Source organism: Etheostoma spectabile, chromosome 21, assembly GCF_008692095.1.
Source record: "Etheostoma spectabile isolate EspeVRDwgs_2016 chromosome 21, UIUC_Espe_1.0, whole genome shotgun sequence".
NCBI classification, from domain to species: Eukaryota; Metazoa; Chordata; class Actinopteri; order Perciformes; family Percidae; genus Etheostoma; species Etheostoma spectabile.
In genome coordinates this window covers 8956698-8973726 of record NC_045753.1, presented here as the reverse complement: position 1 = coordinate 8973726, position 17029 = coordinate 8956698, and the positions used below count along the sequence as shown (strand labels likewise).

The 17029-nt window shown below is 42.0% G+C and overlaps 1 protein-coding gene across 3 annotated transcripts in view; it reads left to right on the top strand.

Moving 5' to 3' along the window:
• thrab (thyroid hormone receptor alpha b) overlaps positions 1 to 17029 on the top strand; it is a 157207-nt gene that overhangs the window by 95139 nt on the left and 45039 nt on the right. For 2 of the 3 annotated variants that reach the window (XM_032501523.1, XM_032501520.1), the window contains exon 4: positions 5440 to 5762. In XM_032501523.1, the coding sequence (XP_032357414.1) occupies positions 5707 to 5762 (56 nt within the window). In that variant the 5' untranslated portion in view covers positions 5440 to 5706. Of the gene's footprint in view, positions 1 to 5439; positions 5763 to 11773; positions 11780 to 17029 lie in introns of those variants that run through there. The other variant, XM_032501526.1, reaches the window with a different exon arrangement.

Genomic DNA, 17029 nt, shown 5'->3' with positions numbered 1-17029 from the left:
GCAATTGTAAGTTGCTTTGGATAAACACATCAATCAATCAATCAATCAATCAATCAATCAACATTTATTTATATAGCACTTTACAGCACCAGCAGGTGTCCAAAGTGCTTTACATCATCAAGAAAACAAACACAACATTCACGTGAGACACAAACAAACAAAACAAACAAACAGACAAAGCATAAAAAACAGACAGATTAAGTAACCTATAATCATCAGAAGAAGAATTGTTACACCACTACTGTGTATTAAAAGCCATTCTAAATAAATAAGTTTTAAGTTTTGATTTAAAATGAACAACATCCGTTATAATGCGAATGTCTGGCGGGAGCTTGTTCCAGAGTTTTGGGCCAGCAACAGCGAAAGCCCGATCGCCCCACTGCTTGTACCTCGACCTCGGGACTTCTAGAGTCCGCAGATTGGAAGACCGCAACAACCGATTTTGCCCACCCAAAGTTAAAAGCTCGGACAAATACTTTGGGGCAAGGCCATTTAGGGCTTTAAAAACAAACAATGCAATTTTAAAATCAATTATTAAACGCACCGGAAGCCAGTGTCAGCAAAAAGACATTTAATATAACGCAATGTAATCTCACATGGCTGCATGAATCACTGCCCCAGTACCTTGTGTTTTCCATTTAAAATATTGGTAGCTACTAATATTAAATTTTTTTTAAATGGTTTTACTTTGACATTATGGGTTATTGAGTGTAGATTGATGGGCAAAAATGGCAAGTTTATTCATTTAAAATTACATTTGCAACTCAAAGTGTGCATAACTTTTTAAATCCACTGTGTGTTTGTTCAAGTTGACTTAAGCAAATCCTCCAAGTCCTAAGGTGTTATATTTATTATAAGTACAACTTTTGATAGTCTCTGTCTATATGAACCTGCACAACATACTGTATGTTTATGTGAGTGATAGGCTACTTTCACTATTATGCTGTCATAGCTTTACATCAGCCAAAATCTACTAGCTGCATCAAAGTATGGCTTCATTTTGGTGCTGTTGCACTCCCGGTAGCTTCAAAGTATCTCTGCTGCCATTGGAAGGTTATCCAGGAGCACATTCCAGTTATTGCTCATTTAAATGTAGGAATTTTGTGTATTTTTCAAGATTAGTTTCCTGATACAATCAGAACATGATACGCTGCATATACACATTTTATTGCTCATTGACGTGCACAGACCATACATGGTTGTATAATGAATAATAATACTGTGTGTGTACAATCCTAGCTTGTATCTACAGTATACATGTACATTCTTGCCAAAAACCACCTGAGCACCGGAAATCTGCCTTTAGTCCCACGCCCTGTTCTTTTCTTGTGGTTTGTCTTCTAGGTAGCTCTCAAAAGTGGGTGTCTTGTCTCCATACCAACAGTGTCCTAAATCAAGGCTCTACTTCACCTTTCATCAGCTTTGGCTCCATCTCGTCCTCCGGAAAATACTGTATCTAAATTAGGACTGAAGTCGAATATAATTTGAACATTAAAAAAAATCAAATACTATTCTAATGTGATGTTTTTTATTTTTATAAATAGGTTGGGTAATGTTAGCTAATCTCCATCTTGTCATGTCACGTCTGATGAACAACGGGAAGTTACGGGAGTGAGAAACGCAAGGCATTGTGAACGTTACGTTCTGAGTAACGTTAGTACGGGGGGAGTGACAGACTGCTGCTGGAAATCAGAAGGAGGGGAAATCGGAAAGACAAAAACGTCCAGAGTGCTCATGAAGTGCAGTCAGATGTTAGCATTGTGGCTAACACTATAGTTACTTTACTTAATGACAGTTCGTTTCGGCTATCATGATGTCATCGTCCTAACCGAGCAACGTTAGCCTTTACAACAGAGCCACATCAGTACACTTGTTAGACAATGTTTCAATCCAGAGTTCTCTGTTGATTTGTGTTTGTCACCGTGTGCTCGGGGTGGAAAATGATGTGAACAGAGAGCGGCGTGCCAGAAATCCAATGCTCCATGACGTAGGTCCCCTTCAAGACCAGGTGGATGTTGGAAGTCCCCCTAGTGGGCAGAACGTGTAACAACTACCACGTGCTTATAGTGGCGTTAACAACGCATAAGCCTCAGAGGTGTAGTACATATTTATAACAGCAATAAATATTCAAATATTATTCCTATATGAGCATTAAATATTCAAATAATATTCAAATATTTAAAAAAAAATAACAAATGAAATTCAAATGGTATTATAGACCGCTTGACTAACTGTATTTCCATGCCCTGACCTGGGTAATATGGGACACATAACTTTTTGGGTGGGAGCGAAGGAGCGAGTACATACATGGACACAGTAATTGAAAGGATAGCTATATGGCCTTCAGAAAGGGAGAGAGTTTTCTTACAAATATTTATTACACTATTACTATTTTTCTGGAAATACCTTGCTGCAGTGTTAATGTAAATGTGAAGTTATAGCCTAGCTTACTAGCTTCCACTTTACTTTTGGAATACAACCTTTACAGCACGTCTGGTCCTCCTAAATGTTGGATGCTGTAAGAAAAGGTGCACAACCAACAATATACAAGCTTATTTAAAAGCGGTTCAGTTTGACTTTAATTTCGAAATGTCGGCCGCACAGCCTGGCGGTTCCCGGTTTTAGAGAAGAGATGAACCCTCAGGTCAATGAAGCTGTTTTCTCGCTAATAGCTACATGTTTCTTCAAATGAGGCGGGACATTGGTTTATTTATTTGCTGGTACTTGGAATTAATTTCAGTTGCTTATCAAACAATCAGTCCCTCTGTCCTGGTGTGATGAACAACAAATTGTTTCTACTCCAGACACAAACAACGGCACTGAGGCTAGCACACTCCATTAGTGGAAAGTCTCTGGGGTTTTATTTCATTACTATCAAACCACAGATAGTTCTGCTCAGGTCAGAGTGGCAGTCAACCTTTTTCATACCAATCAATGGAGTGGTCACTGTTGTGGGTGTGTTGTGGGTGTGTGTGTGTGTGTGTGTGTGTGTGTGTGTGTGTGTGTGTGTGTGTGTGTGTGGTGTGTGTGTGTGTGTGTGTGTGTGGGTGGTGTGTGTGTGTGCGAAGGGTGTTGAAAGGAATCATTGCATCCATGCATCCCGATGCAGACGATTCTGCATCGATGCAGTGACAGACCATAATCGATTATTGCATAGTGATTGTTTACTGTGTGATTTGCCGTTTATGCTGTTTTTTTTTTTTTTTTTCTTGCCTTTTATCTGTTGTCTGCTGTGTTCAGACTCCAACTACATTCAGTGTTTTTTTTAGGAGCAGATGAAATGAAAAGGGTAGTTCATATATATATCAAGTCTATATCCTTGGCGTTCCACTTCCTTTATTGCTTGGTAAATTGAGACAGCTAGCTAGACTATCTGTCCAATCTGAGTTGTCTCTTGCACAACTATTTGACAGCGGCTCCGTGCAAAGCTTAGTGCCCCCCATGATGATTGCGATTGGTTTAAAGAAATCCCATTAAGCCACAGCGCTGTGGATGGTCTGGCAAAGCAGGATTAATATATATATATATATATATATATATATATATATATATATCTGACTGCTTGAATTTGTAGATGAAAACCATGTGTAGCAATTTATAATACAGTTGAGGAGGTGACGCATCGTGGTGCATTGTGATATTGAATTGATATGAATCGTTAACAGGATAATCGTAATCGAATTGTGAGACCAGTGAAGATCCACACCCCTAGTGTGTGCACAGTGTGTGTGCTTTGTGTGTTTGTTTGATGGGTCAGTTCTCTGGTTATTTTCAATAGAAACATAATAAATATATGGTGGCTGTTCATGTAATGTTTGAGATGGTAATAAGCTGGTGATGTATACAGTAGGGCTGCACAATATGAGGAAAATATGTAAAAGGCCATAACGTTGTACAATATCCTAATATACAATTAAATTAATATACAATCCTAATATACAATATTACTTGCCCTAAATAAACATATATTAAAGTGTACTTAGTTTTGCATTTCTGCTGCTTTCACTTAAAAAATAATGACGTGATATTTTCTCTGAGTGTCTTTTGTGATGTGTATGTTGCGCCAGCCCTAGTAAATTAGGACTGCACAAACTATTATTTTCATAGTTGATTAATCTGTTGATTATTTCCTTGATTAATCGATTAGTTGTTTGATCTATAAAATGTCAGAAAATGGTGAAAAGGTCAATCCTTGTTTTCCAAAGCCCATGACTTCCTCAAATGCCTTGTTTAGTCCACAACTCAAAGAAATTCAGTTTTCTGTCACAGTGGAAAGAAGAATCTAAATAAATAAATGACAAACTGATTAATCATTATCAAAATAGTTAGTAAATAACAGTTGACAACTAATCAATTCATATTTGCAGCTCTAATATATATAACACTGTTTTCTGAGATGCCATCAGCACTGCACACAATGTTTTGTGGGTGTTAATCATCTGCTATATAACGACTCAAAACACTACTTTGCTGCAGAGAACGGTTGTTTTGAATGTGGCCTATAATGTCTGTATTAGCACAAGAGCAGTAATAATATCAGTCATTGCAAAGGACATTCTCATGCTCTGTATCCCACTATCCGGATTAGAAATACATTGAACCAGGGATTAGCGGTGGAGAGAATAATGCCTTCCTTTAACAACAGTGGAGGGAGGCAGGGGCTAATGGATCAAGACTCTTTGAGTCATGCACGTACACAAACACACACACACACACACACACACACACACACATACACAGTCACACAGATCAGCTGTTCATCTTAAAGCTACTTAACATTGAACAAGAGGTGGCATTCTATAAGAAGTTCTCCAGGAACTATCCAGTTGTAGCAGCAGTTGAAGGTGCTCGAGTTTTCCCTCTGACCTCCAGGCCTCCAGTTTAACTTGGTGTGTGACTCCTAAAATGTAATCTGGTGCACGTGGACATGTTTTCTCTTCCGGACACAGTTGTCTGTATCCATATATGGAGGTACCAGGCCGATTTATTTAAGTCAGGTTTTAATATGTGTGGTACTACAGACTAGATCGGGGTCTCAGTTCTAGGCAGAGCTCTCCATCTCAGTGATTCCTGGCTTGGAAGCTTCCTCCATAAAACCCATTGAAGGGAATCCATCACTCTTTTTAATTAGGGTTAGGCGATTTCTATTTTCATTTATTTACTTTCAAATCTTTGTATTGCATTTTTCAACAGACTTACAATACTCACTCATCACAGTAATTAACACCACAGTGAAAATACACAAGATTACATACAAATTCCTTTATTTCCACCACGTTTGACTTCTGTGATTGGTCAAGCAAATATTCACATTTTTAAAGTCTGAAACACTGAATTTTGCATTAAAAAAACGACATACACATTAATTTTGTGCCGATAAACTACTTATTTCAGCTCTCAAGACAGTGTAATCTGACTGTGTCTTTTGTTCTCTTCCAGATTGGATCCCATTGCACTCTCCGCATTCCTGGGACTGATATCCACCTCAAGCCCCTGGCCGCAGTGCCAGCTTTGCAGTTTCATAGCGAGTCTACCACACCTTGGAAACCTCTGGAAATCTTCCCAAAAAATAAAAATAAAACTAGGGACAGGACCCTGTCATGTTTCACTGACGGAGCCCTCCCAACCGGCGAATGAAAAGTGTGCGTCCGAGGGTGGGGCTTGCCTCAGTCTCTCATTATTGGCTGCTGGATGGAATTAAGGTGAATGGAAGACGTGCCCAAGGAGCAAGACCCTAACCCATCAGAGGGAGAAGAGAAACGGTGAGTTATCTGTTTTTATAGACACGCGTTTGGATGTTTCTAGAGCAAATTCTCCACTAATTCAAAAGGCTTTTTTTTTCAATTTGTTCAAGTCACACCAAACCTTTGCCTCAAAAACCCTCAACTCATGTCTTTCCTGATGTAAACATACCCCTGAAATGAAGCAGGCATAGCTTCTGTTATTATTCAGGGTGTCGCTATCTTGATTTTAAATCAAAATCGACCGAAATTAAGTCAGAATCTTGAATTTCAAATAAAAAAATGGACGTATGGACGTTTTCTGAGGACATCCAAAAAGGGAATATTTGTTTTTTATTCTCTCTTTTATCGTCTAAAATCTTTCCCATGGTGGACCTTTTTTTCCAGACAAGCTAAGCAATGAAGCCGCCTCTTTTTCCTCACCGTCACTCTCTTCCTCTCTACTAAATTGTTTTTCTGAGAACCAGGCTTCAAGCCACGTCAGACCCCATCACTCCCTCCCCCTACTCCTTCATTTTCTTGAGAATCACAACCAGTCAGGCCAACCCAAACACAAACAAACACTGCACTGTTTAAGCCCCCTTCTCATAAATGAAAACATAATATTAGTGGAATGGAGCCTCCCTCGTTGTGCCGCTGTGAGAGAACGGGGCCCTCTGGGTGAATGAAGGCGTTATCAGTCAATATTAATCTGCATTGGCTTTGAAAGGGGAGCTTAGTTAATGTAGAAATTCATATGATAGTTTGAGGGGATATTGAAAAGGGAATCTCTCTTTCTGGGAAGGTTGTAATGCAGAGGTGACTTCCACAAGCGCGTCTGGATGTTTAAATATGCATCGGATGTGTAGGAAGATCGTGGAAGCTTCAGACAGACGGACGGATGGACGGACAGATTGATTTAGAGTTGTTGAGGAAGTAAACACTGCAAGCAGCATTTTGCCAAAAGCCTATTTATATGGCTGACAAAAATCTTTTTTGCCAACAGAATAATGAAAACAATAAATGTATGCATTATGGTCATTCACAAAGTCAAACTTTCAACTTTTTAAGCAGCTTTATTTATTTATCTTGTAAAAAAAACAAAGCACTTGTGTTTACGACAAGCAGAACACCTGAAGGCAACACTAAACAGGCCAAACTATTTTGCTCTCTCTGTCTCTACACTTCAACTTAAATTATGTAACAATAACTATATCAGGATGGGTTTATGTTATTATTAAAATGTGGCGAGATTAGCCTACTGCCTTGAATGCAGCTCAGCTCCACTGTGTTCCCTACACTGCATTACAAGCTGTGTTAAGAAAGTCAATTCGGCAGGGCCTCGAGAGATTCCTCACCTAACATGAACACCTGTCAGGAGATTAACAGCTCTGCCATTCAGGGACAGGAACAGTTGGTGCGGTCATGGATGTAGGAGTCTGTTCACCAGCCTTTCTGTTTTTATATCTGAGATGTGTGGATGCAAGAATTCGGTGTATCCTTGCTTGTGTTCCAACGCATGTACCAAGTGGTGGCTGCAGCGCTTTGCACCTCACGGGTAATTAAAAGCACGACGAATTAAGCTCTCGGGACTTCAGACTGGAGCCGTTGCTGCATAGAGTTAGATGTCAGCGGTGTGTTCGGACTGAATGCGGATTGTGTTAAATCTCTGCCCCTCCTCTCTGCATGTTGTCATCCTGTTGTTTTGAACTGCTCGGGCTCTTTGAAGTGATGCTATGGTTACCAGCATGTAGCCAGAAATTACACCTGTACTAATGGATTTAAGATTGTTTGATAGAAGTGCTCAACCATATATTTTGCATAAATGTGAACAGATTTTCTGTCTGACAGTCAAACATTAACTATACTAACATTGTCTGGGCTGCTAAAACCAGAAAGTTTGATGCTTTTTTTGTGTCAGCTTGCTTCTTAAAGCTTCATGTTTTTTGACTTGATGGCTCATTATGATCCATAAATTGTTTTACAGTGTGTGTCATGCTGGATTTAGTTCAAACGTGGAAATGTAGTGGGAGCTTGCATCAGTTCTCCTAACATGACAGCACACAGATGATGCAAGGCTGCTTGCAGTTTGTTGCATTAACAGTGGCAAAGGCCTACGCCGCAGTGGTGTGTGTGTGGTTGTCTGTATCCAGGAATCTTTGTTGTTGATGTGCTGGGGCCACCTGCTTTGATCCGCTGCACTTATCTGAGATCCTCCACTGATGATAAAAAAAACTGGGCAAAAGAGTCCAATTGTTTTTTTTGTATGATGTATCTGTTGTCCCTGGTCTGTTTTTCAATGCCCCTTATCTATTTTATGGAGAAAAAAATCCTCATCATAAATATTTCAGTCATTTTTTAATTCAAAATTATTTAACAAAATTACTCATTGATCTTTTGGAAAGATGTTGCATTTATTGAACTTCAATTTATTTATGCAAAATAATGAAAGCAGCAGAAATGCAGAACTGAGAACACTTTATTATCTGTTTATTTATTGTAAGTAATACCGTTATCGTGATATTCAACTACGTTATTGCATTGTGCATATTTTCCTCATATTGTGCAGCCTTATTCACAACTCATAAATATATACCATAGGTCTAGTCGTTTTTAGACGTTTTAATGCAGTAATGTCACATATTCTACCCTTCAGTAAGGGTTGGCAGAAGCTTAGTCCATATGGACTAAAGTATGATGATGGACTGGTAGCTGGACACTGCCAAGGTGCTCTTGAGCAAGGCACCAAACCCCCAACTGCTCAGGGCATCTTTCCATGGTCAGCCCCCCCACTCTGACATCTCTCCATTTAGTGCATGTATAGGTCCTGAGCATGTGTGTACTCAGGCCGTGGTATAAACTACAGGTGAAAACATTATAATTTCCCCTTGCAGGATTAAGAAAGTATACATTATTATTATATTATTATTAATTATATATATATATATATATATATTATATATATATATATATATATATATATATATAATAATATTAAAGCTGTAGCATTACATTAGTACTGTACATAATCTTCCCGCTTCAGTCGGGTATCTGTGTTCATCAGAATGTTTTACTCGCCACAGGTACGACCTGTTTCGCTCAGCTGGGATAGCATGGGAGTACACTCAAACCTGTTTGTGCAGACAGAGGGAGAAAATCTGTCTAACGAACAAATAACCACCCCTGTAGAAGAAATAGGACATATCCTGTCAATAGAAAACATTTGCATCTCGACACACGGGGAGAACATGTTATCTATTTTCACATAATGTTTTATGGGGTTTTATTACTCCTGTGACATAAAAATCAGGTCTCCCTGTGTCTTCCTCCTTTAATGTCGGCACCAGCCTAGTTTCTCTCTCGTTCAGAACCTCCTTTGACAAGTGTTTCCTGCCCTGAGACAGGAGGAAAGTCTGTGCCTTTTGTGGGTTAAAGACATATGTCCTTTTGTATGGATTTTATTGCGTTGCGGTTCTTTGTATGTTTGAGATTTGAAACTGAATGAATGTCATCAGGGTCAATACAGTGGGAGCTATTGTACTGGATGTACTGTACCTGTATCTTTGTCAAAGGATTAATGTCTTGTGTTTGGTTTATAACTATGGTAGTTCTGTATGCATGAATGGCGTGTACTTGAAGTACGTCTGTGTGTTAGATGTATACATACAGTAATCTACTGGGGATACAATAGTACAGTTATGTACATTGAAGTCTATGGAGTATTAGGTGACAATGCATATGTTGCGTGGTGTTTCTTATAGTTGGCCATGGAACTGTTACTGAAAGATGACCTCATCTTCATCAGATCAATGCAACCTTAGTTATATGGAGATCCACTGTGGTTAACTGTGTAAACCAAAATTCAACTGGCCATTTCATCAATTGAGAGCGAGAACCAGCGTGCGTGTGTGTGTGTGTGTGTGTGTGTGTGTGTGTGTGTGTGTGGTGTGTGTGGTGTGTGTGTGTGTTGTGGTGTGTGGTGTTTTTGTGTGTGTGTGTGTGTGTGTGTGTGTGTGTGTGTGTGTGTGTGTGTGGGGCGCGCGTGTGCGTGTGGCGTGTGTGTGTGGCGCGCACATGTGCCATGCAGATGCATTACTGGCATGCTGCAGTACCTCCCCTTCTTGCTTAGCCTGTAATTAAACAGTGGTGGTATACATAAAGGAACAAAGTGTCCCATTAGTGCAGCACATATGAATGGGACGGACCCAGCTGTAGGCTGTATCATGCATGCTGAACAAAAGGCGACTGTGGCGTTAAAACATAGGACGGGAGCCTCATTCAGACGCTGTTTTAAATATAATTCTCTGGAGTAGTCTGCATGTCTTGTGTTGTTCTGTCTGTTTAAAAGCATGAAATAGAGCAGGTCCCTCTGTCTTCTTCACTTAAAGGGTCAGTTCTCCCAAAAATGGTTGTATCTAGTAGGGCTGTAACGATATGAAACCAAAATCGCGACACTCCACAACACGGTGTCGCGGTGGAGGAAGGCAGAATCGCGACAACATCCTTTCTAACTCCCAGAGTTATCCTTCCTGTCAGATCCAATGCTACCACATCTTAAATTACTATTCGTCCTTTTGGTGCCTATCCCCCTTTTGTCGGGTAAATTTAGCACTGTAAAGACGGCTAAAAGCAAAATTACCATCAGATTAGTTGTCGTCTACACGTTACTGATGAATTTGTGGTTGCCCAGAGTGGTCAAAACAATCATACTAAAAATAACTGAGCGCGTTGAACGGTGTCGTAATCTTGTGTTACCCACCAAGAATAGCTACGTTGTGACCAAGCATTAGCTTAGCTACTTGTTAACTAGCACCTTTACATTAGGCACCAAAGAACCTTTCTCTTGGGTCCCTACAGGTTGGAAACGGAATTGTCAATTAGTGGTACTACTACCATTATTCTTATGTCTCATTCAAACAAGTTGATGAACCACTGAAACAATTTTGGAAACATAATTTTAAGGTACAGAAGAATCGTTGGTGATGGATTGATCTTATTGAAATCAATTAATATCTGTACAATACTGTTACATTCATTATTTGAAATTCAGAACCATAATTCATAAACCCCAAACTTGTGCTGCTGACACTATTGCAGGTATGTGTTTGTCTTGGGCTTTTTGTAATTTGGGTGAATTTATACATTTGGGTAGAATGCTGGCAATATTCATATTTTTTTTGTCAACAAACTCCATGAAAAGAGAAACAAGTTATGTCTGGTTATTCATCTCTTCCTCTGTGCCATAGAGCTCCATTGTTGTCCAAAGACTGTTAAAACACTTATGTGAGCAAACATGTTGCACCAAGTGACATGCTCTTCATTACCACAAACACACACACTGTAGTTTATGACTTAATCCCAAACACACCGTCTGTTGCCAATACTCACTAGGCACCAAATGTAGATTAATCCGCCGTGAAAATAGTCCCCAAAATGCACTACCTCTGTTTGTTTGCTTAAAACTTCAGTGAGCCTACTATTTTAGAAAAAGCTGATTTTAGAATTTTTTTTTTTTAAAGAATCTATACTAGTGACCCGAATTTTCCCAGTGTGGGATTAAGATGTCTGATCTTATTTGTTTATTAAGGTCTTCCGCAGGAACAATGAGTTTGGGACTTGCCACAGACAGGTTAGGAAAGAGACTATTTAAAGACAGTTTGGTGGGATTTGTTGACAACAAAAACATGTAAATAAACAACTATGTTATCCTTTAGGTGGGTCAACATGAGGGGAATTACTTTAAGGACAGATTCTCGACTAGTGTTGATTTGCTCATGCGTGCTGCTTTTGCTTAATGAAACCAGCAACCTGTCTAAAATAGTCGAGTCTCATGAGAGTGCTCAGTTACCTGACAGCACAGCACTTCCGTGTGAGATGCATTCCAGAGTCACAGTCACTTGTGGAGAAGTTGGCTGTCCTTCAATAGGGTAGACTGGGTGGTACTGCAGCAAAGCAAGAAAGTCCCACAGATTAGACGAAGAGGGAGGGAGAGGCTTGGATATTTTAGTTGGTGGCAGGCTAAACTTAGCACAACTGGTAGAAAAGTCAGGGTGAAGAGAGTAAGAAAGATAGCAGAACGAAGTCTATGCATGAGAGCTGGGTTTACATAGTTATTTACATCTGAAACTTCAACTAGCGCTTTTCCTCTGCCATGCATATTTTACGGTCACACTGCAATCAGGTCAGCACTGTAAGTCTTTTTTGTCACATCTTTTGACTCATGCTGTTTTCTCTTCTGTATTTTGAATTTTTTTAGGCTGTTTGTTAGGACAGCATGTGTACGTATTCTGCACAGCTATTGGGGCATTGTTTCTAATAAATTTCAACTCTAGGTTAACATTGAGTGCCATACTGTGGGTGTGCGTGTGCGTGTGGGTGTGCGTGGTGTGAACTTGCGCAGAGAAAAAGTACAGTCAAGTACAGGCCTTATATAACAACGCACTATCCTGTCAGATTTTGAAAGCTGAAATTTGTAAGCGATCTGTGGTAGCCTGTGCTGCACAGGGGAAGTTGGCACCAACTTGCAGAACCTTGCATTCCTTTAAAAAAAAATATTCCCATCTGCATTATGTTTCATCCATGAACAGGAGTACCTGTCTTTGTCACGCATGTGCTTCATGTTCACCGACTGTGTGATGTCATTCAAATCCTTTAGGTGCTGCTTGTTTGCAAAGCACCTAAATTAGTTTATTTTTCTGTTATTTGTTCAAATGCTTGTTACAGTTGTGCTTCAAACCATCAAGTTAAACAGAAGTAATTATTTTCACACTCAAGTGCATCGGTGCTGGTTGTGCTTTTTTTTTCTTCCTGCTTGCTTTTTAGGGCACTTGACACAGTCTTTTCTTCTTTCCACTGAGAGTCTTAGAGCGTGGGTAAAGCACTAGCCTACAGTGCTAAGCTTTTAGCTGCAAGGACTGCTAATATTTCCATTAGTGCTATTTTGGGATTCATCCGATCTTAATAGAGGGTTAGAGCTGGAGCTTATTCAGTCAGCCGTGATTTGTGTTATCATTTCATTATATACTGTAAATTGCTGTGCTAATTCCCTGGCTGTATTATATGTTAGATGTGTGCTTTGAAAGCAATGCACAGCTCAACCAAGGAAACAAATTAATATTTGGCAGGTTTTGACCTATACACTACATAGGTACATTTTTTTAAACACAGCTTTTTCTACGCGCTTTGGCCTTTCTTCTGCTCGTTAGGAGTTTGGCTTGGTAATGTCACTCTTTGGTGTTACCTCATGTGTGAAGTGTCCAAAATCAAAATAGTGCTGGTTCTTACCGCTAACAGGACCTTTTTACATGTTTACACATAAATGGCAGGTACTTGTCCACTAAATTGAGGAACAGAGGCGTCGGAATGCACTACGGAGCGATCGCTGCGCCCATGTAGCGAGGTAGCCTTCCAGTGATGCTTTTTTTCAGGCCTCTGATTGGCCTACATCATCTTTTTTGTACTGTAGGATTGTGCCTCATTGATTTTGCATCTTCATGCAGATGTTTTCAAGTGGTACTTTTAAGTTGTTGTTTTTTAGAGCAAAGGACAGGAAAACCCAGTTTTTCAAAAATTCCCCGTGTACATGTGGTCTATAGGCTTGTGGTTATGAGTGATTTGTTGTTGGGATGCAGATCTCAGTACAGAGATGCAGAGAAGGCATAGTTGTCGTAGGATTGACACAGAGAGACATGAAGAAAGAGTATATGTTTATATCCACTTTGCCTAAGTTTCCATATAAACATGCTGCCACATGCGAATACTGAACTGTCATAGGAGTCAAGTTGATGTTGTCGCCTCCAGCAGCTGTATGGTTTGATGTGGAAGCCAATTGGCACAGGGAGAGATATTTACCTTGAGTGGCAGTTAGTAAAAGAAAAACGCACCTCGTCTTTCTGCTGCTGTGACATCTTTTTATTCTGTTTTCACAGTATAATTGAGCCAAGGTATAATGTAAAGGGCAGTTTGAGTTGACTTCACCTCAATTACAGCACTGAACTTACTGAACTCTTTTGTTACATTAACAACTGCAATGATATCAAAACAATGAACAGTCTTTTTTTTTTTTATTTAGCGACATTTGACTGTAGCCTGTAGCGTATGCGATAAATTAAAAACTAGATGTTGCGTCCTCGCTCTGATTGAAAGCAGAAGACTACCGTAGAATACAACAGATGTCGACAAGCAAGCGGGGCAGTCTAACCCTGGCAAAACGGGGAAATATTGTGAATATTATAAAACCAAGCAGCAGCCGGGCTAAGTAATGAAGGCAAGAAGTTGTGCGGCGGGACGAGTTCGCACCAGCTACGGTTACATCTAATAATAATTAAGCCCAATGAAATTAATTAATAATGCCTCAGACGCACATTGAGATGCTATATGATTAAAGCAGTCTGCGGTTACGGAGGCTTGACTTTGTCAACAGCCTGCGATGTACTTATTGGGGTTACGGTGAAATCTATCCAGAGTGGGTCAAACTGGCCCGGTAGCATGCGTTAAAATGCAGAACGCATCAGCGCAGTGGCGTCAGACAGAGGCTTATGTATTGCGAGTTGCAGAGAGAGATGTTTACAACTATTTTAAATCTAGTCAGCACTTGATATTTTATGAGCCAGTTTGTTTGTACTATAGTTTTTTATTGTTATTTCCTCACCTAGTGAAAATAGGGCTATTTTAATTCAAGATCGGCAAAATAAGTGCATTGATTTAACCCTCAGGTTGTCCTCGGGTCAAATTTGACTTGTTGTTAAAGTTGTTTTCATACCAGAAATATGAAGTTGATAAAGTGCCGAAAATAAAAATAAATAAAAACACAGGTCAAAACGTTAAAAAGACAAAAAAAAAAAACGACAAAAAAGGTAAAAAACGGGGCCCGCGGGACTCGGGAGACCTAGGGGAGCGGGGTGGGAAAGAAAACACGTGATAAAAAACAAACGTGCACCGAAAACACCTGGGAAAAAAGGCGACAAAAAAGCAGGAGTGTGTAAAAACTAAAGCGTCATGGCAAAAAAAGCAATGAAAACAGTTGGGTTCAAAAAAGGGACCAAAACAATCGGACATAAAAACAATAAAAGGTAAAAGACCAAAAGGTTGAAAAAAAGTTGGCATGAACAAGGGGCGCGTGTTGGTCCGGGGGTGAGGCCAGAAGAAAAAACCCAAAAACCAAGGGGGAAGGAGTGGCCCGATCAGGTCCGTGGTGGAGGACGGACAGTGCAGATTAAAGAAGAGCAGAAATCACAATCCAAGGGAAGGATAGGGAGGGTAGTAGAGAGACCAGGCCTGATAAGGTGGCGCGTGATAACGACAAGAAGGAACAGAACAGAAAAGAAATATGAATGTGACAGTTGAACCGGGGAAAAAGGAAACGTAACCAGGGCAAACAAGGATAGGCAAGAGACGTCTTGGTTCCGAGCAGAAACGCTGCGGCGGACGGAAAAGACGGAACAGGGGAGAACGGGAGGTGAAGAGGCTGGGGAAAAAGAGAAAGGAGATAACAGTAGGGAGAATTGCCGGAAGGAGGGCGGGAAGGTCGGGCAGTAATAGGCCAAGACGGGAGAGTGAACGAAAAAAAAAAGAAATGTTTTGTCAAACAGTAAGTGGGAGAACAAAGGGAAGGGAAGTGATCAAAGAAAGCACCATTGGGAGGATAAGAACAATGGTGGACAGAGGAGATATGATATGAGGTCCGTCACCCCAGGCTACCAGTTGGCCCACAATCTTATGCCGTCTCCCGTCAGTTGCGGGCGCCATGACCACTCTTGTATGTTTTGTTTAGCCGACGAATCGAGCAGAGACGGGGCATGTTGGCCCGACTGCGACAGTCACCTTTGCAGGACGTTTACCGGATTGTTGCCATGTTTACTACTTTTTTGGCTTCGCTCGACCAGTCACTTTCAATGTCTCGCCCTTCCCTGCTGATCGCCACTGGACCCTTCACCTCCATGGGCCCGGTCGCCCTGTGGGCGCAGTGTGTACATGTGTGTCGTGCTGGGGTTCTGTTCTGGGAAAGGTGCCGGACTCCCTTGCGGTGTAGCCCAGTAGCCTACGTTGGGCCAACGCTGCTCCGACCCCCGTGTGTCGGAGTCTGCGGCGTTCTGGGGTGCAAGGAACGGCATAGCCGGTCCGGAAGGTAAGTGGGGTTTCTGTTCTCCCCACCCCTCCCTCCGCGTCCTGACCACGGCTCCTCCGCCGAGGTAAGCGGCACCTGTCACCCATCCCGCCCCCCCACGGCCCCAGGCTGCTAGATAGCCCCGCTCCGCTAGTCTGCAGTGCAGGCTTCCCGCCCTAGCGCCAGCGCTCCTCAGCGTGAGAGTCTCCCGCCTCCCTCTCGTCGCTTCTGGAAGCCCGCGCCGACCGTGCCTCCCGCCGGCTAGCTCCTTAGGTGTAGCCCCTCCAGACACCCGCCCAGAAAGGCTACCAGTCAACGGCTCCCGCTCACCCTCGGGACGCGTGCGCCGCCACCCACTCGCCCCCCAGACCGAGGTCAGCCGGCTACGTAACGACTAGGGTTTCGCTGTCCTGCCCATCCGCGCTGCGAACAAGGCGCTATCCACCAGCCCGGCTTCCCGCCCCCTTCGTCGCTCCCGGACCCCGAGCCAGCAAGGCCTGCCGCCCGGGCATACCGACCCGTCTCGTTGCTCCTACGCCCACCGCCAGACGTGAGCTACGCCCGACCACGGTACCGCTATAGTAGCTACGCACCCACGCGCCGGAGCGTGCCCCAGGGTGTTACCTCATCCCCCGTCCCCGAACCACGCGGCCGGGGTCTGAGTCACGGTTTAGTCAACCTGCCCGTCGATGGCGCAGTGTCGCGCCACCCCGCCATGTGGCGAGAACGCCCCTTCCGTCTTCCTTCCCTTTCCTTCTGCTAGTTCTCTGCACACTCCGATGTGTAATTTCTGCTTCTTCCCCACATAGTTTTTTACTGCTTTAGTCCATTCTCCCCCCCCCTTTCCTCCTAGCCTTCTTTCCCCCCCTCTCTTCTTTCCATTGGTTTCATCTCCCTTGCCACCCTGCCTTCTTGCGTTGCTCTGTTTCCCCTTTTATCTCTCAGCCCAGATCTTTCTCTTTCGGAGTTTCTCCCCTCCTCGTTTTTCTTCTCTTTTCGACCCTTCCCTTGTCCTTTCTTTCAGTTGTTTTTTCCTCTTCCCCCCCCTGCCTCGCTGATTTCCCCCTCTCATTCCCCACTCTACCTTTTCCCCCTTTTTTCGCCTTTTTTCCCCTCCTTTTCTTTCCTCTTTTTCTTCTTCGTCCTTTCTTTTTTCGTTTTCCTTTGTTCTTCTTTTTTTATTTTCCCTCCTGCCTGTGTCCCC